Genomic DNA, 26,714 nt, shown 5'->3' with positions numbered 1-26,714 from the left:
AGTGGCCATAGTTCACGGGCCTAGCCGCTCCGCGGCATGTGGGATCTTCCTGGACCGGGGCACGAACCAGTGTCCCCTGCATCTGCAGGCAGACTCTCAACCATTGCGCCACCAGGGAAGCCCTATTTTATTATTTTTTAATGTGGGCCATTTTTAAAGTCTTTATTGAATTTGTTACAATATTGCTTCTGCTTTATGTTTTGACTCTTTGGCCTCGAGGCATGTGGGATCTCAGCTCCCTGACCAGGGATTGAACCCGCATCCCCTACATTGGAAGGCAAAGTCTTAACCATTGGACTGCCAGGGAAATCCGTTTTTCTTATTTTTGAAGTTACATCTTTTTTTAAATTAATTTTTACTGGAGTATTGTTGATTTACAATGTTGTGTTAGTTTCTGCTGTATAGCAAAGTGAATCAGTTATACATATATTCACTCTTTTTTAGATTATTTTCCCATATGGATCATTACAGAGTATTGAATAGAGTTCCCTGTGCTATACAGTAGGTTCTTATTAGTTATCTATTTTATACATAGTAGTGTGTATATGTCAATGCCAATCTTTCAATTTATCCTTCCCACACTTTTCCCCCTTGGTAATCATAAGTTTGTTTTCTACATCTGTGACTTTATTTCTGTTTTGTAAATAGGTTCATTTATATGCTACAACTTTCTATTTATCAGGTAATATTGTTTCTGGTAACCAAAACCCAAGTTTTTTTGATATTTTTATTTTATTCCAGAAAATTTCTAAATTTATTTAATAATAAAAGTACTGTAACAACAATTTCTATAAATTTACTTCTGATGACTCTCAAGATATTTCATAATAACAGTCATAAACTGTATGTTCACATCTGCCCAAGGAATATATATATATATAAATATAATAATTGTAAATATGCTCATATCAAAATGCCTTAAGATTGAAGCAGAAAATTTACAACTTTAAAAGTATTCAAAACATACTTACAATGCATTTGACATTTTATAATATTCAAAATACTTTTTTCATTGTCTGATTGTCCTTTAGCAAGTACCATAGACTGAAAAAGTTCGAATTTCCTTTCCTATGGAGTCAATGCAGCTTTTGTTTTGTTTAGTTTGTTTTATGTTTGGTCTTTGACTGCCTAACATATTGCAGTATTTTGTGTTGCTTTGTTTTTGTTGCTGTTCTAACATATCACCTCTTCTTGACATTTATATAACTAATATTTAAAAAGTAAATGTCAAATATGATTTATAGAAGCATGTTTTCTTTATATTTAAAATATATTTCTATTAAAATACACACCTATTTTATTATAAATAAACCTGTAAAACTTCAGAAACTATAATTGTTTTTCAAGAAAATCAATAAAGATCAAAAATTGTATACTTAAAAGTATAAAGGTTAAGCATAAATATAAGCATTTCATTTACAATATGTAAAATCAAACATTGAGTCTACACTGTAAGTTTATATTAAACACAATGAATTAATGATTTCTGGTATTAATAAGAATGACTTTAGGGAAAACAAATAATTAATCAAACAAAAACAAACCAACCTGGCTAAATCATTAGGGAATATATCATTATTCATTAATTCATAAAAATATAATTGTGCACCTATTATGGGAGAGACATGTTCTGTGTGATGTGTATATCTAAGAACAATAGACAAATTCTGAAAGAAGTGAGAAAACAAAGTGTAGATATTTGAAGACAGAGCTTTCTAGACAGTAAGAGAAGCAAAAACAAACATCCTGATATAGGAGGTTGCATGTGGGTTCAAAGGAGTAGTGAGAGAATCAGCATCTCTCTTAACTTGTTGGTTCTTTTGCAGAATATGTATATAAATACCTGAGTAGTAGAATTTTCCATTTTGTAAGAAAGCAGAAAAATTATCTTATGCCCAGCAGTGTAGCAGAGCACTGAATGAGAAATTTTAATTTAAACTATGATTAAATTAGTTCATATATTTAATTTATATTATACCATTAGGGCATAGATATTAGCATAGGAGCTAGCTATGACTTAATATCTGGATATATACCACTTTGCACATTATTGGACTTTGCACTTACCAAGTTTGATTTCATCCCAAAATATTCTATTTAATTATGGTTGACTTCCCTTCAAACATCAACTCTTTCTCTTTCCAGTGCTAAACTAATTGAACATCCATAAATAGGCTTGGGTCTCTATTTTCCAAATGTAATATTTGAAAATATCTTATGTTTCATCAAGTAAGTTTCAAGGTATGAGGGCTGTGAAAGAAGACACATTATAGAGCTGCAAGGGAGGCAGTGTACCAGGTTTCTGTTGAGGAAGAATATGAAGGCAATGTTCAGATAAAAGGTTGATGATATAAGAAATTTTGCTAACAGTGGACTTTGAATTGCAGAGGGCACAGTGGAAGGATTCCAGGAGTTGAGAAAGGCTCAGGAAAGGCAACAAATAGAAGATTTTAGAGTTTTTTTAAATGGAGTGTAATATATGAGGGATGACCTAACCTCTACTAGACACTTAAATTTCAAAAGTAGTTTGTGTGTTTGTGTGTATCTCCTCTGAATGATTTAATGTAAACTTCACATATTTGCTCCTTAGGAAGAAGGTGGCACAGATACATTTATCACTGAGATGTTATAAAACATGCTGTGTTTGTGTTTAAGAATAATAACCAACTGTCGGTCAATTCCTTTGAGAATGCTGCTGGGGGAAAAAAAAGTGTTTTTTTTTTTCATGCTGTGATATATATCTGGTACACATTATATGTTTGATCTCAAAAATGAGGACAATTACATTGTCCTATGAACACTCCACCCCAGACTCTTTCTAAATGAATTGGGCATTCTCTTAACTTAAGAAAAAGAAAGGTAGACTTTAACATTCCAAAAGGCCCTGAGCAACTTGCCAGATACTGACCTGACTATGGTCCCTGAGATCCAATCTCCCCTTGCTTCTCTGTGCCTCTGCTCTACTAGCTTTCTGTCTGCTCCTACAAAGCATCAAACTGCTATGTACCACAGATAATTTCCATATGAAGATTCCTCAGATTTACTAGTTAAAATCTGACACGTCCCTTCAGAAAACAAAGAAAAGTGTTCAAACATAACTTTTGTAGAAAAGCCCATGAACTCACATCCAGGTCAGGTTCCTCTGCTTTTATACTCTAAAAGTGCCTAAAGTAAAATAAATTTTCATGTAACTTGTTCATGTATTTATTCATTCAGAACATTACTATTGAGTATTTTTTATAAATCAGGTAATGTGTTAAGCAGCAAAATTGACTGAACACCAAAATCCACCCATTATAGAAATTAAACTCTATAGAGGGAAAGACACAAATGACTATGTAAATATATAATTTTAAAGTAATAAATTGTATAAAGGAAAAACATTTTAGTAACATATTTCTCATTGAAGGAATAGCAATGGCTAATACTAAGTAATATTGAGCTCTATTTGAAGTTTGAAAAAAATAAAGAAGAGGGAGGCAATGGAGGAAGGATGGAGGAAGAGGGATGGTGTGTAAGGGCATGGTAGGTATCAGGACAAGAAGAGTGGTAATTGTGGCTGGAGTACAGAATTAAGAGTGAAGGAAAGACAAATCTGAGATGAGAAATCCAGGAGTCAAATTATTCTCTGTCTTCTAGCATCCTTAAGACCTGAATTTTGCTTCTTAATTCACTTAGAGTTTAGTCATTTGCCCAGGTTCCTTTTTTTTTTTTTAACAAATTGCTAACTCTACATGTCAATGTAGCATCTTGAATGATTATTCTTTCTCTTTGTTATTTGATATGAAGAGAGAGAGAGAGAGAGGGAGACTATTTCCACAATACGTGAAGAACTATAGTTATATATTCTGCTTTGATAATTGTACTGGTTAAAAGTAAAATTTGATTTTGTAATTTTTAAAACCTTTTTCTTCCAGTTTATTAGTTCAGTCATTATTTCTTTTCTATGCAATGTTGCCCATGCTTTTAGAGAAATATTAATATTTTGAGTCCTATATATGGCCTCTCAACTTTGTATTATTAAGATTTTCTCTGTTGCTTGTGATCATAATTAACTGAAATTACCTCTGCTTTAAGGTATACTTAAAGTATTAAGTATATTAAGTAATAGTTCCTGTTTATAAACTTAAAAGTTGGCATACATACATTATTTCTTGTTATCTAAAATATATTACCCTAAAATTGAATCCACTATAATTGCGTTTACAAAAAATATTTATTAGCATAATATCTGTGTACTAGTTTGTCTCCTCCTTAATCTGTGTGTTCCGTGTATATGTATTACTTACTGTACCACTGGGTGACGTAATCTTCTAGAGCTGTCTTTCATGTCATATATATATGGGATCCTCAAATAAAAGAGGAGATATATTAGCAGAGGTCCTGTGTATTCAGCCAAAAATACCTAAAAAAAGAAGATGATTTAGATTAAACAGTACATTTTACAGATATGATTAAGATTTACTTAGGACAATAATAAACATGTCCACAGACTTAGCCTGCTATGTAAATTGGTGAAATGGACAGGTGAGCATCTATTCTTGAAAAAGAACTAAATTAAGTGCTATCGCAAATAGCAAGAAGTCTTCCTTGGAAGAATTAGCCAAGTGTTATGGAAAAGAACAATCATAAATGGTTAATTTAACTAAAAATATTGAACATAATGATTTCTTCATAAATAGTACACAGGAATTTTTATTTAATCAATCATAAATGCATTTCTCATGTCTCTCCAGCCCCATACAAATGAACCTTCTGTGTTAACTGTCTTTGTCATTGAATGGAATGGGAAGTAGTTTATCTTTCTTTTTTTTAATCTTTTTATGGCCATGTCATTGTGAACTCAATTGATTTGATACTTATTCAGATTGAAATAATTTACTTCTCTCTTTTGGAAATTTTAGATTAATTCTAATGAGTTTGAGTGAGTAGTTTTATAAGATTGACTTCTGAATTCTGGAGCTAAGTGGCAACCATGTATGTGGAGAGAGATATCCAATCTACAGAGAGACAATCATAAAAATTGGAAAGATAATTGAAAATGAGACTTTGTGATTGCAGAAAGATAATTGACTTGTTTTCTAATAGTTTTCTGAATCTGGTGACTTGTCAATTATTTGGTTTTATTTTGACGCTAAAACCAGGTTAAAGTCACATTCTGAAAATTTCAGACAGAAAAGCGAAAATAATTTCCCCTACGGGTGTTCAAAGAGAAGAGAAAGAATACAAACATGACAATGATAAATTCGACTGCCATTACTACTTTACTTTGTCTTTGCCAATTTTCATCATTTTTCTAAGGTAGGAAACTTGAAGTTGTACATATTTTGCTCAAAAATACAGGTGTTCACATTGATTATTAATTATGCTCTTATCTCTGGTGAGAATTTTGTGTAGCTACATGGTTAAAATATATGATATATGCACATACATATATAATTACATATATATGTATATATACACACGTATAAATAGCTATTTATGCATGCAGGTTTCTTCAGTTATACTTTTTCTAAATGATATTTATTATCTCTTTAGGCAAGAAAGACGTTTATCTGTGGATAAGAACAGTGCAACATCCGATAAATTCAGTATTAAAGCAACATTTTTACTGAGAGAAGAGACTATATTAATTTATGGCATACAATATTCCTGATTATTCAGATATGGAATAAAAATGTTTACCACTTTTGAATGTCTGATAATAGAATCTAGTTAATAATACTCTAGAATAATTAGGATAGTGATTGTTTTATTACAACAAAAAGTTTAAAATATAGATTTCAATGCCTCTGACCTAGTCAAGACAATTTTGAGCAATTTCTATAGTAATATGTCAGAAATGAAAAATGTTGTAAACAATAGTTAATCTGACCAAATGTCACTCTTTATTAAGTTAGTAAAAATGTTATCACAACTATGAAACTTTTTTGGATCAGAGAAAATTAAACTACAATCTTATCTCCATCATCTCCTAAAAAAAATCAGGGGAGCCTGCTAGTTTACAATAATATGTTCTAGAAGACCCAGCATTTTATCACAAATATTGTTCATGCTGAAACATGGTGGTTAAAAGAGTACCAGAATATGAAGGATACATACGGACCTGAAAGAACTGGAGGATAATAAGAAATAACTTTTAGACAATGCATCTTTTAAGCAAAATGTCTATTTGGGTGCTGATAGAAGGAATAGAGATGTTTGATTATATTTAGGAAGTAATCATAAAATAGATTTAGGGTAAAGAAAAACAAGAGCCATGTAGAGAAATATTAATAAAACAGACTTCTGAAACAGGAATTGCTCTTCTTCTACCAAAAAAGAGAGTAAAAACAAGACTAAAGCCAAAATAAACATACAAACATATGTATTTACAGGTATACAGCCTAAGCAAAGCAGGTGAATTTACAAAGACTGGGAACTCCATAATCCAAAAGTTTAATAGAGATTCTATATTCAAAATAAGCAGATTCACTTTCTTTTTACTTTGAAGATATATACTACTTTTAAATTCCAATTTATTTCTAACATCAAGTTATTTTCATGCTTCTCCTTATAGAAAGTTCTCTGTTTTAAACTTAGGTGTTGCTTTAAATGTAAAATCCATTATTTCTACTAGGCAAGCTATGTAATTGGGATTTTTGTAGCTTCTGTGGAATATTCAAATTGGTATATGTCTAAATTGAAAAGGAAGAAGGCAATAAGCTGTTTAGAGAATATAAATTGAAACATTCAGCTGCAATTGTTGTGAACTGATTAAGATCCTTGTACACAGACTGCACTTAATGTATTTCATTCTCCCTTAAATTTTTTTTTATTCCTGTCATTATTAGGGTGGTGTTGGCTTTACTTATTTTCTAAAATAGCAATTGACAGTCAAAAGCAAAATAAATTGCACATTTCACACTTGTTGGAAATTGCTGACAAAAATAAAGTAGTGCCAACCTTAATTTTCCAAAGGTAGGAGAGCTACTAAGTAAAATTACAAAAACATTTCCCAGTAGTAATATCACTTTTTACTCAGTGAATACTATTGAAGCTAATATGATACTAGAAGGGTTTTTTTTTAAAGAAAAATTAACTATTATATGCATAACATATAATGGAGAATTCTATTCCCATGTTATTCAAACAAACCATCCTAATGAGATCAGCAAGAAAAATTGATCGAAATGTTTTTCAGGCTCCAAAGAGCTACTGAGTCACTGAAGAATTAGAAGGTCAAGATGTTTTAAATGGAGCTCCAGAGTAGTGATTGACCTGGGATATGAAGCTTGGTAACAGCCTGATAAAAAGTCCAAATCTTTTGAGGGTGCTTGAGAATGGAAGTACAAAAATTATTGCTTGGTGTCTTTCAAAGACAGAGGTGGTTCTATAAAATCTCCAGGATTTGGGCTGGGATCTAGAAGAGTTACAACTTAGGAGTGAAGATGAGGCAGAAATAGATCTGTCTTCATAGATACTGAAGCCAGTCTGAAATCATTTCAATCATGGATTGGAATGAGATGACTGTACATAATAGTGCCATTAGTACATCTGCAGAATGATAGATTATCTTTGAAAGACAATAACATCATCCTAGGCCTCTAGTTATCTTTAAATTTATTCACATAAATTTTCCCACACTAAGTCAGAAATATGCAGGTATACAAGGAGTGAAGATATTGCGACCATAATCGAAAGACATTGAAAACAGGAGAACAAAAGATTCACATAACAGAATTATCAGTTAGATTTAGAAAACAATCTTTTAATGTTCAAAGAAAAATAAAAGGTTGAGAATTTAGGCAGGTATTTGAAAACTCTGAAAAGTATGAAAACGTAATATGAATCCCAGAAGGAGAATACAAAGAGAATAATAGAGAATCAAAAGATGACAAGATTATGCTAATTTTTCAAATTAAATATATATGAAACCATAGACTTAGATAACACATAAACCCAAAGCAGGATAAATAAAACCACAATCATAACTATGTACACCATAATCAAACTTCTGATAATCAAACAAAAGTAGAATTTTAAATAAGCCAGGGAAAAGACTTAAGGAGTACAGTAGACTTTTCAACAAAAACAATGGGAGTCAGAAGTCAAAATAATGCAGTTTTGTGAAGTAAAGACAAAAATAACTGCCAACACGTATTTTTTTCTGCAAAAATATTCTCTAAGAATAGAAGTTAAATAAGTTCAATAAATACATTTTAAGATGAACAATAATTGAGAGAACTCATCAAAGACAGAACCAGAATAAAGCATTAAAAGTGTTTTTAAGGAAGAAGAATAATGATACCAGATGTAAGCTCAGTATTAGAAGGAAAACCGAAATTGCAGTAAAAAGGATAAATCTAAATAAAGATTGGCCACATGATATTATAGTAGTGGATTTTAACTTTAAAGTATATAATTAAAATATATCACAGTGATAGAAAAGTCAGGAGGAGCCTAAATACCTTAAAGGTATTCAACTCTCTGTGAAGTATTTTCACATTAATAAAAAATTTTTATTAGTATTTAATATTTTAAAGATGCACATTTTAATCTCTTGGGTAGTCACTAGAGTTAGCGAAAAATAAGATATAACTACCAAAATACCAGAGAGGCTAATAGAAAAGATAGTATGACAATTAATCCATATGGAGTAAGAAAAAAAAAAGCCAAAAATAGATTATAGGACACATGAGGCAAATTAAAAATAAACATTAAGTTTGAAAATTAAAAAATAGATAATTCTTTATAATAAAAAACTATGATTAAAACATAAAATATGAAACTATTAAACTATTAGAAGAACTCATAAAAGAAAAACTCCTGGGCCTAAGGCTAGGCAAAAGTTTCTTATATATGATAGTGAAGGCAAGATCCTTAAAAGAAAACATTACTAAATTAGGTTGCATTAAAATTGAACACTTTTTGTACAGCAACAAAAGTCCTGTTTAAGAGGGTGAAAAGACTAGTTAAAACTGAGAGAAAATATTTGCAAACCACGTATCAGACAAAGGACTTGTATGTAGAATATAAAAGTTACTCTCAAAACTCAACAGTGGTCCCAGAGAAATAAAAAACTAAGTTCATACCAACATCTACACTCAGATAGGTAGTAGCTTTATTTGTAACAGCAAAATACTGACAACCACTCAAATGTCTGTCAATGGGTGAATAATTAAACAAACCCTGTTACATACATACAACTGAGTACCACTCACCAATACAAAGAAGCTAAGTATTGATATACATGCAACAGCCAGGATGGATCCCAAGGGCACTATGCTTAGAGAAAAATAAACATCAATCAAAAAATATTTGATTCTGTTTGTATAGCAATTGCCACATGACAGAAATATAGAGTTGATAAACAGATTGGTGGTTGCCCCAGGATAGGAAAAAGAGTGTGTGAATATAGAGGGGCAATATGAGGGAGTTCCTTTGTGGAAATGAATAATTCTGTATCTGATTTTGGTGGTGGATACATGAATCTATGCAAGAGATAAATTGCATAGGACTATATACACACATGAATGAATATAAAAATGGTGAAAACTGAATAAGATCTTTAGTTAATAGGATTTATATGATGGGGATTATTTTATTATAATAAGCCTTTCTCCTAAGTCTTCCAATAAGTTCCATGAGGCAAGAATTTTCTCAATATTCTGTAACAAAGTCTTATTTCATGAAAAATATTATTAAAATCTTAATTTTGACTTTGCTAAATTAAAGAGTTTATTTCTCACAAAAAAGAATACTTATGATAATGCTTTTATTATAGGAGTACATTTTAATATTTTATGAATGTGCAAGAATGTTATGTGTGGTAAAATATTGCTTTTATTGTATAATTTGGTTGATATAAAGTGGGTGTGATTGCAATATAATGTGTATATTTTTAGCATTTAATAGGACTGACTCATTTGGAGCAAAAGAGTGTGTGAACCATAGGGTTGATTTTAAAATATCCAGCCTATTTTCAGAGTTCTCTTTGTCACCTAAATGACTTTCTTCCCAAATAAGCTATAATTTTCTAGTACAATTGTCATAGAATTCTACCTTAGCACTTTTTCTCCTCAGTGCTTATCCAAATGCTGCAGCTGGAATTTCTTATGAACTCACAGTTATTGTCACTCACTCTGATACTACTTCTGTAGACAGAATTCCCTTTTCATCATAAATGTGGACAAAGACTCTGAATATTTTAACCTTCGAAAATAAAAATTTGCTAGTCTAAAATCTCTTTTAGCAAAGGTCTGTAGATATCACATTTAAACATTAAGCCCTTTGCTTATATGATTCATGTATTAGTAGGTTGTTTTGTAAACATTATGATATACTTCACAAGGATTCAGAATACTATAAACTCAGTTTTTAGTGCAACAAATTAGTACTCAAAGGCTCAGAAAATCTTGGAAACTAAAGGAACCATTTAACCAAGCACACTAAAATAATTATCTAAATACAGGAAGATAATGTATGTTAAAGGAGAAATTGCTGGGAAAGTAAAGCATGTGACAACATTTTGATTAATGAATGTAAACTGGAATTTCTCCTTTTGAGAATTATATAACAATGTGTAAATTATCCTGTGTCTGTAATAATTTTTAAAATTGATTGTTTAACTATAAAGGGAAAACTCAAAGCACTATGCTGGCAAAAGTAAGCCATTTTGAATAGAAAATATTAAAAGTAATCATATCACAATATGAAATAGAATGTAATCAGAAAAAAACTTTAAAAATCTGAACAATATAAAAATAGGTTTAATTTAATTGAATAATAGAATGATTGCACTAGTCAAAATTATTTATCAGATTAAATCCTTAACTGCCTGTCACTAAAATCACATAGCTTCATAGCTTCTTTCTACTGAAGATATTCCATCCATCTATTCCTTCACTCATGAATACGTCAATACTTGTGAAGTAGTGTCAAGTATTTTATGTTTCTTAGTCCTCCTGTTTTTTAATATGGTCTTCATTCTTCTAATGTTATTGGATTCAGTTGCCACCACTTTGAAAACACCTCCTTCAAGAAAGTCAAAAGAATGCCCCACCCCTGACAACACAAAGAAGTCTTACTACTTCACTCTCAGTCTTTAAAATGTCCTCCCCACTGCCTTGGAACATTTTTTATCGAATATTCTCTCTCCCCTCTTTCCAAACAAATGGGTCTTCATTATCCCGAGGCTCTTAGAAGGAAAAGTTGAGGAAACACTATGTAACTGACAAAGCATAGGGAAAGCAGAAAGCCATCCGTCATAAGATAGATTGATATTTAAAAAGGGATTTATCCTCCTTCTTTCAACTACGTATTTTCATTTCTCCAATTCTTGAATAGAAATTTGGCCACTGATCATAGTAAGAATGGAAAACTTAAAATACCTTTAGTTCAAGATTTTGTTTCACTATGAATTTATTTGACAGAAAATGTCCTCTATGTCAACAAATTACATCAAAATGTGGGACATGTATATTGCATTTCAAATCGATACTTACTGTAGTCCAACTGACTTGTTGACCTAGGTCTGTAAAATAAAGTGTGACAATGGAGGAAGATGCAACACTTTGAATGGTTATGTAGTCCTTCAAAAAGGGCCCACCTTAAACAACAAGGAAATATCATTTTAATACAATTTCAAGGCATAATGATAAATAATTTTAATGTGAAACCAGTGAAAGCTAAGGATGAATTTTACATAGAAATTGCAATTTACAGTAAATCTTTAAAGTAAGATAATGTGAATAAACCCATTTTATAAAACATATCTGGCAAATTTTCAAATACACAGTGGTTTCCCAATGCTATTTAAACAAAGTACAGATTACCACTAGCTACTATCATATTGTGTTCTGAGAAAATGTAATATTAGGTGATATCATAATCAACTATGATACAAGGTATTTTTAAAGTATAATTTTGTGTGCCAGTAGATATACATATCAACTGTTCTATAAATGATTTTATTATAAGATAAATTATTTGGAGTAGAATGATTTTAAAAGTCATTGCAAAGCACCTGGGGATAGGCATGATTCACCTTTTTAAAAGATGGTTATGGGTGCTGCGTGGTAACTGGGAAGAAAGGGAGCAAGATTACTTAGGAGGAAGTCAAAATTCGTCAATCTGGGTATGAGGTTTGTTTGGATTAACATGGCACTGGTGGAAATGTTAAAATTTCATCAATCCCAGACGTATTTTGAACTTAGAGCAGGTTCAACTTGAGAGAAAAGGATTCAGTGAGACACAGGCAGCGCTTATATTTTTGACCTGAGAACTTAAGTGCATTGTAATCTCATTAACTGTCATGAAGAAGATTGAGGAAAGAGCGGGATTTGGGGTGAAAATGAAAATTTCGGTTAGGGTGTATTTAGTGTGTGATATCTATTAGACCTGCAGGTGGGAGCTGTCAAGTAGGCAGTTGGGTAGCTCTGTAGATGATTTAAAAGTCATTAACAGTTAAAGCCATGGGGCATGATGAGATTATTTATACATTCAGTTTGAAAAGAAAAGATGGAAACTAAGGCTGAGATTTCTAGCACTCCAGGCTTTTGAAGTAAGAAGACATATATACCACAAAGATTACTGAGAAGGAATTTCTCATTAAATAGGAGGAAAATAAACAGAACATGTCAGAAGATGTGTAAGGGAAATGTTCTGTTCTTAAAAATAAACACTAGGTAAGTCTGGCAAGTGTGTCCTGAAAAACATGTACAAAGATGTCCTTTTTAGCACTGTTTGTAATAGCAAAACATTGTAAAAAATCTTGTGTTCATAAATGAGATATGGATAACTATATTTTGTTTTATTTAAACAATAGTATACGGTAAAGAAAGAAAAATGAATAGATTAGAGCTATATGTACCAACACGGATGTATCTCACAAGTATAATGCTATTAGTGTTGCTGTTGTTGTTTTTATTTATATTATAGTTTATGCTAATCTATTTGTGATTTATATTATCTCCAGTCATGTACAGGTTTCATTTTATTCTCTATCATTGAAAGAAAGAGTAAGATGTTAATTTATGACTATCATTAGATGATTTTCAAAATCCAAGACATAGATTTACAATTACAATTATAGGTATTTTAATGTAAGATACAAATATAAAATTGTTATATATTAATTTTGATAAATACATGACTATCACTTCCTTGATTAGGTTATGATATATGGCTTCAAAAGAGATCATCTAGGTGGGCCTGAATTAATAAGAAATTCTTTAAATCTGCATGAAGGAGTCAGAAAGAGGGATACAGAGCTTCAATATATTGATACTAGTTTTACCGACCAGGGTTCTGGCCTCCTTAATCAGTAGAAATTGATCAGAGGCCAGACAAGAAATTTAGGTGAGGTTTTATTGGGACCCCTGCTACAGCAGGGGGAAGAGAGAACAAACAAAAGATTTCCTTGCTTGCCCGCTCCCTGAGGCGGGGGCGTGCTTGTTCCTCATGTGGGGTGAGGGTAGGGGTGTGTCCAGAGATAGGGCCAGAGGGGTGGCTTAGGTGTTTTGCCCACCTCTTAGGTGGTGTTGTGTGCAGGGGGCATGGGCAGTACCCTGCTGTTGTTCCTGACCCCCACCCCCCCACCGCATTTGCTCCAGGCTCTTCAAAAGTAGCAGTTGGGTTTTTTGTTCTCTTTGTGTCCCAACTGAACATACATGAATTTATTTTTAGTCCCATACAGTTTATTTGTATTTTGTTGCTTGAGGACAGGTGTGTCCAGGTGCAAGCATTGCAGCACTGCAGCAAAGGATCCCAGGCTCCAGCCTGTCTCACTAGGAAGAGTCATTGTATTGCTGGCGTAAATTTTCCAGTGGGAGAGGAATATGTGGGCCCAGGAGACCATGAATGGAAGCCCATCCATCTACATGATACTTTGACCATTTAAGACCACTGAATTTTCTGCCTGAATTAACTCAAGTAATACATCTTTTGGGGGCATTTTCTCCCAAGAATGGGCCAGACACTAAGGTGCATACTTCTAACCTTACGGGTTTGTCAAGGCTGTTGTATAATGGGTATGGATGGTTGGAGTCAGGGATGGGAAGAGAAGGACCAACTCTACCCATGCTTCAACTTTCTATTGAACAAATCTAATGGTTCTAAGAATTCAAAATTCAACCCTGTACTTCCAGGACATTATGAAGTATATTAATCTCAGTAATAAGAGAGAGCACATTTTAGTTTCCAGTTTGTATGACAGATTTATTGCAATAATGAGTGCAATTATTCACCATTACCATAACAACACCATTTGCAACATGACTTTTAGTTCCTTCTATTAAGAGTTGGTGTCTATTTTCCCACCCCTTGAATATAGGCTAGCCTAGTGTCTTGCTTTGACAAACAGAATGTGGGACAAGGGATCATATCCTAGTTCTAAGCCTGAATCTCATGAATTCTTGAGTGCTTGTGCTTATTTATTTGCACCTCTGACGCCACCATGATAACAAGCCCAGAATATTCTGATGAAGCATAGAGCAGAGAGGAGTGACTGTAGTCGTGGCCATCTTAAAAAGGTCAGTCTTCAACAATCCACCAGTTGACTGTAGCTATTTGAGTGAGATTAGCCAAGCAAAGCCAAGTCCAGCCCAGTTCAGCAGAAACACTGAGCTAAATAAACCTTTGCTATTTTTCACATAAAAATCAATTGCTTACTCTTTTATTTGTGTTTTAGCAGTCTTTGTGTCAGGAAACTGTAAAGGACTCTAAATTCACATGGCATCATTACTTATAGTGCAATCATTCTGGCAAATATATTCTGGCAGCAACTATAATGTAAATATTCATGCCTTGCTTTGTTTTGGTGTTAAGTCTTTTTCCTTAATATTAACAGTTACAACTATGTTCAATGAAGCATCTACCATGTACAAATCATTATAACATTTTATAAACATAATCTTATTTAATACTTACAAACCTCCCCACCCCACCCCTCCACACAAAAAACATAAGTTAGGTTCTTTATTAGCTCTACTTTATAAAAGACTCTAAAGATAAGTAGAAGAGTCAGGTTTAAAATTCTGCATTATTGCAAATAATCTCTTCTTTGCACCATGTCCTGCTTGTATTACTAAATCCATTGACTCATTTTAAAAAATATGCCATCATATTCCTATCAAAGAACACTTGGAGGGTTATACTTTATTCAGATCACACCCTGGAACACTCAACCAGGTATATAACTGAGGGGAAAGTAAAAAGTCACATTCACCAGAAAGGGTGAAGTAACAGAAATCCCCCAGTCCCATATAGTGTCCTTCAAATTGAAGTTACATTTGACATTAACCCCTGTGGCGTTCTCAGTTTTCTTTACATAAGAGTCAAGTTCAGAAAACAAAACCACTATTTCATTTTATGTTATTTCAGTATCCGTGTGTTGAAAGGTATTTATGTGCCTGGCACATACTATGCCCTGCAGAGGCAAAAATATACAAGACAATGATTCTCTTTTAAACTCTAGCCAGATGGGAATTTGTCTTCAACAATTGAGTTTGGAAAAAGGTGAGACCTTAAGAAAGTGTGACTTTTAAGAATGACGTGGATTCCTATGTTTTCAACATAGAAGTCTCATAGAAAAATGGAATATTTAAGATAACAATGAAAACAACAGAATATCTTAGAGAAATCCAAGAAAATCATCATTTGTCCTTAAGTGAATGTGATATCTAAGAAATGATACCCCGAATATTAGGAAAAGCAAAAACTGCAGAAAAATAAAATGCAGTTCACGATTGAATAGAAAAATTTAGATATTGAAATTCCTTAATAGATGCCTCTTGTAGATTTACTATCATGGACCTGAACTGAATATCCCTCCCAAATTTACATTTTACCCACAGCTTTTATTTAACAAGTCCAAATTTAAGGTCAAGTTGACGCAATGTCAAAAACAATGTTTCTAAGCAAGATTCGCTTTAGTGTGTTATTTATAAATATTCTGAATGGAGAATAGGGTTTGAAATTTTGAAATAGTTGAGGTTTATTAATGGATACAATACTTTTCCCTATAATTCATTCATTCTGTTCCTCCTTACCTCCCTTATTCTGCTTTTAAATAGAAAAAAAAAAAAAAGGAAACAGAGCTAAGCTGTATCCCTGAGAATATATTAGGAAGCAGTAGATTGCAGGAATATAGCAATAAAAGCTTTTGAGACAGATGTTAGTTCAGATCCTGTCTCCAATACACACTGACAGTGAATGTGTGAAATTTATTTCTGTGAGACTAAAATTACATGCCCATAAAAGGGGAACACTACCTTTTTGGGAGGATCAAATGAGATAATATATTTAAAGTATTTATTACAATACCTGCCATTTAGTAAGTGATAAATAAATATTATCTATTGAGACAGCAAAGAGACTCTAAATTAAATAAATAGATTCGTGAAATTGGTTCTTACCACGTTCTAGCTGCAGTCCCACTCGAGAAGGGTACCACTTTGGACCTATTCAATGAAAAATAACATTTAATTGTAAGCATAGGTGTAAACACATTTTTTAAATTTATTTTTAAAATAAATGTATTTATTTATTTATTTATGGCTGCATTGGGTGTTCATTACTTCTTAGGGGCTTTCTCTAGTTGTGGTGAGAGCGGGCTACTCTTCGTTGAGGTGTGCGGGTTTCTAATTGCGTTGGCTTCTCTTGCAGAGCACAGACTCTAGGCGCGCAGGCTTCAGTAGTTTGGTACGTGGGCTCAGTAGTTGTGACTTGCGGGCTCTAGAGAGCAGGCTCAGTAGTTGTAGTGCATGGGCTCTGCGGCATGTGGGATCTTCCCAGACCAGGACTCGAACCGTACCTCCTGCATTGGCAGGCGGAATCTTAACCACTGTGCCACCAGGAAGCCCTAAACACATTTTAAAAGCAATAGTTTCCAGTGGAAGACAGATTCGATCTCAGGAAGTGAATAAAAATGATCATCCAGTGCCAGAAATGGAGATAGTGGTTATCTTTTGCAGGGTGCTGAGAAGCACTGTGGATAGTTCTGGAAGAAAGCATGATGGGAACTTTAGGGGTGGTGTTTTTCTGCTTTTTGATCTGGGGACTTTTTAAGTAGTTGCATTCAATTTGTGGACATGTTCTAAAATAAGTGACCTATGACTTGTGTGCTTTTTGAAAATTATTCTTCAAAAAATAATCTTAAACATCTTCATTTAAAACTGGAGAACTCTGGCTTATTTAAGATTTATTTAACATTAGCATGTGAAAGTGAGTTTTTTCTCTATCAGGAGTAAGGCACTCTATCAGAATAATATATACCATTGACTTTTAGTATTATGGGCATATTAATTATAGCAGAATCATCACTTTAGTATCTTCTACTTCTATTAGTAATACATAGATTACTAAAAATTCTATCTGGTTAGGAAAATCAAAATACCTTTATTACACACTGCCATAAAAAAAAAGTTGGTTCACAATTACCAGAATATAATTATTTTCTCTTAAAATGAATTATATGTTACTATTTTAAAGTCTCTATTGAAAATTTAATTCTTAACTTTGAAGTACAATTTTAAGCACATTCAGTTAATAAAAAATAAGTTAAAAGAAGAGCATCATCAAAAGAATATTCCACAGTTGTTATTTTATTCTCAAAACATTACTTTCTAAAATATCAGAGTAATTAATGATAACATGGCATAACTAGACTATTGAGATCAATTCTTTCTAAATTTACTGCAAAAAGACAACTATACATGCAAGTTCTCATGGACAAAATACTCATAAGTCAAAACTTGTAATCACAAGTTAAAAGCTATTTAGGATTATATCGAAACAAAATTTAGTAATAGCGAGGCAAATGAGGAAGACACAAACATTTAACTCTATGATATTTGATTTTTTTAAATTAGAAAATATGCATGTAAAGAGACTTTGTTTTGTATTTACTAATAATTGTTATTATTTATATAGCCATTTGTTGTTCTGAAATGAATGTTAACATCTGTTGAAAAGTATTTATAAATAGCTACCTTTGTTATTCATACTGAAAATCTGCTGCCAAAGAAACATGATGGAAACAAATGCAAAGAGATGTCTACAGTTTTAATTGTTTCCAATTATGGATATTGAAGAAAAGACAAAACTTATGACATTCCATTTATATTTGACAAATAGTCATTGAGCACTTATGATTAGTGTGCATAAGCCGTCAAGTTCTGTCTATTTTAACAATATTCATGTAAGACATCATTTTCAATAGCACTTTATGATGTCTTTAATGGTGGAAATGCCAATGCAAAACTAACTCTATCATTCTAGGCAAACAGATCTGTCTATGAACTCGATGAATCAATACTGGCTGAATCCACAATGATCAGTCAGAGGAGTTAGAAGCTCTAAACACCTTTAGGGAAAACCATGTCCTTCCAACTCTCTCAACAAGGATAAACTATAAATCTACTTATGAAATAAACCTGGCACTTAATGGTTGTGATCTTTGAACACTGTGTCCTAGTGAAAGAGAATTAATAACTGCCTATTAAAGCTATAGATTAGTTTCAGTCATCTTTTCAAAGAGCAAAACATACATTTTCTGAAATGCTCTGTGATTGTTGGGGTGAGATGGAATAGGCTGGAAGAACAGCAGAGAAAAAGACAGTTTATAAAGGATAAAAGGCCCATGTTGTACAAGGTATTTTAGCATATATGAATGGTCTAGAATATTATTTATAATGCTGAGTACACTTGAACTTGGACAACTGGCTCACAGCTGAATTATGCCTATGTAGTAGATCTAATGCATCTGCCAGTATCTTAAATTACTTAAGATGTTGAACTTGACTTGTGTAACTCCTGTCATATTCTAGCCATGACTTTGCATTCTATCCTTGGTGAATGGACGTGCTCATATCACTATGTAGTAACATCCTAAATAAGTAATGTCTGAATGTAATTCAAATATATTTATTTTAATAAGATAGGGTTTTCTAAACTGCTGGTTGTGAGCCATTAGTAAGTTGAAAAATAGAATTAATTTTATTCTCAGCATTATATAAAGGAGTAGAATCGAATAGAATAAAGCAGAAATGGATCATCATGGCACTGGTTGTCTTATATTAGAATAAATTCTGGATAGACAGGTTCAGTATTGTTTCTTGAACTTTTGTTTCAATAACTTAAATTGTAGAGATACATTTGTGTTTTTATATAATTAATGTTCATTCTTTATTCTGAATCATATGGATCTAATATATATATATTGTATTTTATTATAAAATAAAATACATTTCCTAAATCTCTGTATTATAGAGCTTTTTCATAAAAATTGGCATCAGTGATTGAATTAAATCCTGTAAGATAAATAAAACAGATTTAAAAGGTTTGAACATTTTCTTTCTTCAAAAAGATTTGTTTTAAAATTTTGAAGGGTAAAGGAAGAGGGCAATAATATAATTATATTGGATATAAATCATCTAAAATATGTTATAAGCCACATACACTCAAGTACATATGCCAGATGCCTGTCCTTACTTTCTTTTAACCTAAGAACATGTTGACTGCCATCATTTTCATTATGATTGGAATTCCTCTTATAGAATATTGATCAACGGTATAAATTTTAACTGAAATGCACCATTCATATTTCCAGATATTCAATTTTAGAGATGATAAAGTCAGCAATAGAGAAATATTTTATTTTTGACTCACTGATGGCATGTGTTCTATCTTTGTGTATATGAAAATATAGAGCCAATTAGTAGTTACAACATACAGACTAAAGCATGCATAGATTAAATTATTTAGTGTGGTATAGTTTATAAGGTATTAAAATTATTCTTGATAGTTCTTGATTACACATGGTATTAGATACTTAAATGAAACATATGTGTCATATTAATATTGAAAGAGGAGAAATTTAGAAGAAAAACTACTGGAGGAACTTTTCAGAAATAATTAGTATCCTTCATGACCTAGAACTTGACTCCCTTACATAAGATTCTAGGTAAAACTTGCCCCTACCTCTACCATTTTCTTGATCACCAGTCCTATTAGGAGGGAGAAATTCTGAGAGCAGTTAAGGATTAATTAAAGAAACCACTTAATTAATGTGGTGGAATATTCATAGCGGACCACAGAGACGTTTGGGGAAAGAAAGCAGTGATTTATTTTTGTTGTTTACATCTTGGGTGCTTTGTGGCTGGTGCAGTGAGATGGGATGAAGAGTAAAGAGAAATAGAATACAGTTCTTAAAAATATGCTATGCAGAGCTGGCTGTGTTCAAGAGTTTAGCAGAAGTAAGATAAAACAATGTTGTACAAGTTTCTGTGCGACTCAGTTCAGTGCCTCAAAATTCCATAACTGCATGTAGGAGAAAACAAGTGAATTTGTCTGGATTGTTCACTGTGACCTACCACTAGATACAAGTGTTGCAGTCAGAGTTAATCTGGGAGATGACAGTTCCAGAGAGGAAGAAGCAAAGAAGGCCCATATTTTCTAAATAATTGATACATACAGGATATTAGGAAATACATTTGAAATGTTCAGAAAAATAAATATGCGACATGTCAACAAAACCTTTAGGTAATAAAGCCTCAAAAGCGTAGCATCATAAATTTAAAGTGTATTAATTGTTATTTTCAATAACCCATTTGAAAAGTGAACTATATATAATTAATGTGTTTATATGTAATATAAATATGATATATATTATATATATTTACTTTTTTCAAATACAAGTACATATAAAAGGACTATGTGTATATATATATAAAACAATGCAGATTCATTTTAAGGTTAAAAATATAAAAAATGGAAAAAATAGTTATATGAATGGATGAATAACGACATTAATACAAAGGAACCATTTAGAATTCTATCTTGAATAATCAAGTCTGGCATAATGTGAATATGTACTAAAAGTTAATATAATGCAAAATCTCTTAATGACATTCCCTATATGAAAATTAATAAAGGAAAGATATCATCAATAGTTGATGAAGAGGTTTTGATGGTAAATTTCTGAGCATAGAACACTGCATTTCACCTTCAGTAGACTTTTTTCTTACCACAGAAAATGACAGTAATAGTATAAATGCTAAAATAAACATAATTAGAAGGCCATCAAAATCCTATAGGAAAGAAACATTTTTTTAAAAATCTCTAAAACTTATGAAATCAACTTGATTTAATCTAAAATGTTTTCCTGAAATGAACTAAAATAACTGCAAGTGTAATTGAAAAACAATTGTGAACCAGTAGCTGCTAAGTGCATTTCAAATGGCATCCCATTTCAGGATAATCTTGTAAGGCAAGCAAATAAAACCAGAGTGTAATGAGAAATAAATTAAAGGAACTATAAGCACGAGGTAAAATAAAGAAATTAATTTTCCAGAAGAGGGACGGTAGTAGTCTCCTGTGATTAAATTCTATGACATCAGATCTGAGTTTTGAACATATATCTATACACAACACTTTGAAGAAAAGATAACAGGCAAGAGGCCATTTGTAGAAAACATCAAGCATGATGATTGGTCTTGAAATGCTGCTTTTCATGAGGTGATTCTGAAACATTGTATATATTTTATCTAAAGAAAAAGATTTAGGGGAAAATGAAAGTAATTTTTAAATACTGAAAAATTATTAAGCAGAATAAAGACAACCACTATTAAAAACACCTTTAGGGTTAACTGGAAGAAAGAGTATTTGTGCAAGGTAAGAATTTCACTGAAAGTGGTTAACCAATGGTTTCGTCTCATAGATATGTGTAATGCACATATTTGAAAGATAATGTAGCAAAATTCCTCTATTTGTTGGGGAGGTGGACTGAAAAACTTTTAAGATACATATCACTTCTCAAAAAAGCATTTATTAATAATTCCATGTTACTAAAAAATTGAATACCTGAAACTTTGTATCAGGTTTTGTCAATCATCCTAATAATATATATTTTTAATCCTTGCTTAAGGTAAATTAAATTAAGAAAAATGATTGGCATAATAAGCATAAACTACTGCACATAACATGCATAATGCTTTTATGTATAATAAGCAGACATAAAATTTTTCATCATAGAATATTCATACTGTAAAATTCTTCAAAATATATCTACTATTAATCATAACAATGAAAAAGATAAGGCTAAGTATGATGAAATTATTTGCCTAAATTAAATCAATGATTTAATGGTTAAGTCTGGTCTAGCACCCAAGACTCTCAATTCTCAATTTACTAAACTTTCTAATATACCATGTTTTTTTTTTTCTGATTCTTTTAAATCAGTAAATAGCATGTCAAAGAGTAGGAAAAGGAAAACAATAAGTGAAGGAAAGGAAAATGAATATATGTAGCCATTCTTATTCCTCAATCCCTTGATTGTTCTAAGCCTTAACTGGGACTTTTATTTAATTTATTTATTTCTTATTGACATATAGTTTATGTACAATATTATATACAAATGTACAATATAGTGATTTGCAATTTTTAAGGGTTGTACTCTATTGATAGTTATTATAAAATATTGGCTATATTCCCTGCATTGTACAATATATCCTTGTAGCTTATTTTATATATAATAGTTTGTACCTCTTAATCCCCTCCCCCTATGTTGATCCTCTCCCTTTCTGTCTCCCCACTGGGAACCACTAGTTTGTTCTCCATATCTGTGAGTCTGCTTCCTTTTAGTTATATTCACTAGTTTGTTGTATGTTTTTAGATTCCAAAGATAAGTGATATCATACAGTACTTTTCTTTCTCTGTTTGGCTTATTTCACTTATCATAATACCCTCCAAGTCCATCCATGTTGCTGCATATGGCAAAATTTCATTCGTTTCTATGGCTGAGGATTAGTCCATTGCATATATCTATATCACATCTTCTTTATCCATTCATTTGTTGATGGACACTTAGGTTGCTTGCATATCTTGGCAACTGTAAATAATGCTGCTATAAACATTGAAGTAAATTCTTGTTTCCGCTTATCTTTTTTTCTGTTATGCACATTAATTTCTTTGAAATTGAAACATTTCAGTAGCAAATTTAAAGGACAAAAAAAATCATGTCAGTTATAAATGGTTTAAATGACATATCACTGTTTGTATTGCATAATCTGTGGAGTCTCTCTGGATGGAAACTTATTGCAAGTTTGCCAAATATATGATCATTTATCTGTGTCTTCTTGTTTATGCAGGAATTGAAATGCACTGCAATGTTATAAATTATATTTAATATGTACTAAGTGCCCACTTATACACTATCAGAATCTATATGGCATGATTACCATTCTTCAGTATGAAACTTTGTAGAAAATATGTTATTTCCCTAAAAATAACAAGTTAAAATAGCAGATAACAAAGCTGATGGATTCCATTTAGGGATAATTAGTTTTGTGACTTTCCATAGTCAATGATTGCATTTGGTTGGAAACTATATTTCCATGATCATGATTCAATGTATTCACACTCATAATGAATAAAACTTCCAAGGTATGTTTATGATATGAACAGTCAAATTAATATACTCAATCATCAGTACTTTTTAAAATAAACATTTGAAATGCAGCATATAATACAATAAATGATCAAAGACCAAGATTACATCCAGAGAGCATCAGATATGTAAAGTGTCTCATAAACTTAATCACCTAAATTTATGAAAAAATCAGTAAAGATGTAAAATAAAGAATAAAAAAACATGAGAAAAGAATATGGCACTATAAACATTTAGAGTTTTATTTGATAAAATACCAAATAACATTTATGGAAAACAAACAGTTAATTTTATAGTAATAAAAATGTAATGGAATGATGGTATAGTCAATAAGATGAGGCAGAAGAGAGAATTTGTCAATTGGAAGATGAACCAGAAGAAATTACTCAAAAAGTAGAAAATTAAAAGGAGTAAGAGAATATAAAAAACATTAAAAGAAATAGAAAATTGAATGATATTCCATACATTAGACATCCTTAAGCATATGCAAAGAATTCCATTAACAGCAATAGTAAACTATATGTTCTACCCAATTCTTCCAATTGAGGACAGCTAAGAAAGTATGGCAAAATATTTTATCAAAATCTCCATAAAGGGGCTTCCCTGGTGGTGCAGTGGTTGAGAGTCTGCCTGCCGATGCAGGGGACGCGGGTTCGTGCCCTGGTCCAGGAAGATCCCACATGCCGCAGAGTGGCTGGGCTCGTGTGCTTGTGGGCCATGGCCACTGAGCCTGCATATCCGGAGCCTGTGCTCTGCAATGGAAGAGGCCACAGCAGTGAGAGGCCCATGTACCGCCAAAAAAAAAAAAAAAAAAAAAAAAAAAAAAATCTCCATAGAGTTAATAATAAAAATGAAGTATTATGAAGCTAATATCTGGGAGATAGGGAATCCCAGAAAGCTGAGCCCAGCAACTGAAACTACATTCCTCTCAGGATATCTGCTTATATTAAAAGAAACAGCTGAGCAAGGCTTTCCACAGACTCACAAGCCTGAGAAAACAAAAAGCAGATTTTATTCTCAATCAAGAAGGAGAAGTCTTAGTAAAAGCCCATTTTTTTCAACTGGTATCACAAAATAAGGACAAATCAGAAACACAAGTTCTCACAAGGAATGAAGCTGAATTTTGAATCATCTTAATACTTGTTTGGATTCAAGGGATCTGTAAGTTCCAAAGTCCAGCCCTACTGGCTGAAGAAGCAAGAGTAAATCTCTGGAGAGATACAATTTTATCCAGAGTCTTTAATTACCTCACTTTTTTTGATATTTTCAAATTTCATGAAGGGCAATTAGACTGAGAACAGATTTAAAAATGATGGGAACAAGAGATATTGTCCAAATAGCTTCCAAATGGAGTATTTTTTAAAGGAAATATAAAATAGTAACATTATTAGTTAGACTGACAAATCTTACCATCAATAGACGCTTGTTGTCTGTTAGTACATGAACATCCAAAGGATCAACTTTGAGAAAAAGAAATTGATTCTAGGACTGAGATGAGATAAACTAAACAATATTGAGCAAAGAAACTAGCACATAAGTAGATGTTTTATATAAGATAGCAGAATATCTATATAATTTGAATATATAAATTAATAATGATAAATAATAATTTACATTCATATACAAAAACAAAATACTGGACAGCAATAATGTACAAAGTGGAAAGTATTCTTTGGATTTAAGCATTCGGAATACCTTATAAAATTTAAGAAGGATGTAAAAAATAGTAGTTAATCTCAGATTTTGATAAAAGGTTTTTAAAAATTTTTGAGCAGTTTTATTAGTAAAATTTTATACATCTGGGAATCCAAACTTTTTCTTAATAATGGCCAACTATTTTCCTTATTCTGGCATCCAGAGATGTACACAACTTTCTCCTTTCCTGTCCAGCAAAAGCCCTGCTCCAATGGGAAGTTCTCATGTGAACAAAACAAAATTAAGGGACAGGAAATATTGACCAGGCTGTGGAATGCTAAATAGGAAACATGGTAGCATTACAGAATGTCCTGTGTACATTGAATTATCACTTTAGGTACATTGCTTTAGTAGTACTTTTATACTCTTTCCAAACAGTAAAAGACTAAAAGCCTGAAGAAAAGGGCAAACATATGAATTCTGTTTCTTTTTTCATTGGAAATAAACACCAGGTATCATACAAAACCCTTCCTTGACGTACTAAAATACTTTCTGGTGATTTAATATTGTTGAATCAGTTGTTTTATTTGTGAGAAATGATTCCTTCCTTATAGTACTTCACTAGAAATAAATGAACCATTTTATTCCCTGTACACAATTTCTTTGCAGTCTTATAAATGCCACCTATGCAATTAAGTGAAAACGCTAAAATGGAATCAAGGAAACCAGAAAAAATATGTGTGATAGTGTTTAATGTATCTGAAAAATAAGAGGACAATTTCCTATCTTATACCGAATAACAACAACAAGTTTTAACACTCAAACCAATATCAACCAATGTGTGTAACTTTGCTGACCTTGAAAAGAAAATGCATCTGCTAGAGAGTTTGCTAACACAAAGTTCTCAAATAAGAAAGACAAAGTGTTATAATGCTGTATAATCAGCAACCACAAAGCAAGCCTTCTGTAGGAAAGCAGACATGGTTCTAAAAATATTTAAAAGCTGCAAAGGACTTTGGGAGCAAGATATATTATTTTTTTCCCCTTTTTCTCTTTTTGTGAGTGTGTATGTTTCTGTGTGAGATTTTGTCTGTATAGGTTTGCTTTCACCATTTGTCCTAGGATTCTGACCATCACATTTTTTGTTTTGTTTTGTTTTTTACTTTAAAAAAATTTTCTTCTTAATAATTATTTTTTATTTTAATTATTTTATTTTATCCTACTTTATTTTATCTTCAACGACCAGCAAGCTACAGTGCTGGACATCCTATGCCAAACAACTAGCAAGACAGGAACACAACCCCATCCATTAGCAGAGAGGCTGCCTAAAATCATAATAAGGCTACAGACACCCCAAAACACACCACCAGATGTGGACCTGCCCACCAGAGAGACAAGATCCAGCTTCATCCACCAGAACACAGGCACTAGTCCCGTCAACCAGGACACCTACTCAACCCACTGAACCAACCTTAGTCAATGGGGACAGACACCAAAAACAATGGGAACTATGAACCTGCAGCCTACGAAAAGGAGACCCAAAACACAGTAAGATAAGCAAAATGAAAAGACAGAAAAACAGACAGCAGATGAAGGAGCAAGGTAAAAACCCACCAGACCTAACAAATGAAGAGGAAATAGGCAGTCTACC

At 32.1% G+C, this 26,714-nt stretch overlaps 1 protein-coding gene across 1 annotated transcript in view; it reads right to left on the bottom strand.

Moving 5' to 3' along the window:
• Positions 1–26,714, bottom strand: part of TECRL (trans-2,3-enoyl-CoA reductase like) — a 111,017-nt gene that overhangs the window by 27,730 nt on the left and 56,573 nt on the right. Inside the window, exons 3-5 of the mRNA XM_024132020.2 lie at positions 16,398–16,442; positions 11,487–11,590; positions 4,290–4,405 (exon numbers count right to left, since the gene is read on the bottom strand). Of these exons, the coding sequence (XP_023987788.1) occupies positions 4,290–4,405; positions 11,487–11,590; positions 16,398–16,442 (265 nt within the window). The remainder of the gene's footprint in view (positions 1–4,289; positions 4,406–11,486; positions 11,591–16,397; positions 16,443–26,714) is intronic.

Source organism: Physeter macrocephalus, chromosome 7 (assembly GCF_002837175.3).
Source record: "Physeter macrocephalus isolate SW-GA chromosome 7, ASM283717v5, whole genome shotgun sequence".
Lineage (NCBI taxonomy): Eukaryota > Metazoa > Chordata > Mammalia > Artiodactyla > Physeteridae > Physeter > Physeter macrocephalus.
The sequence above is the reverse complement of the archived record's forward strand: the minus strand, read 5'-3'. Positions and strand labels throughout refer to the sequence as shown.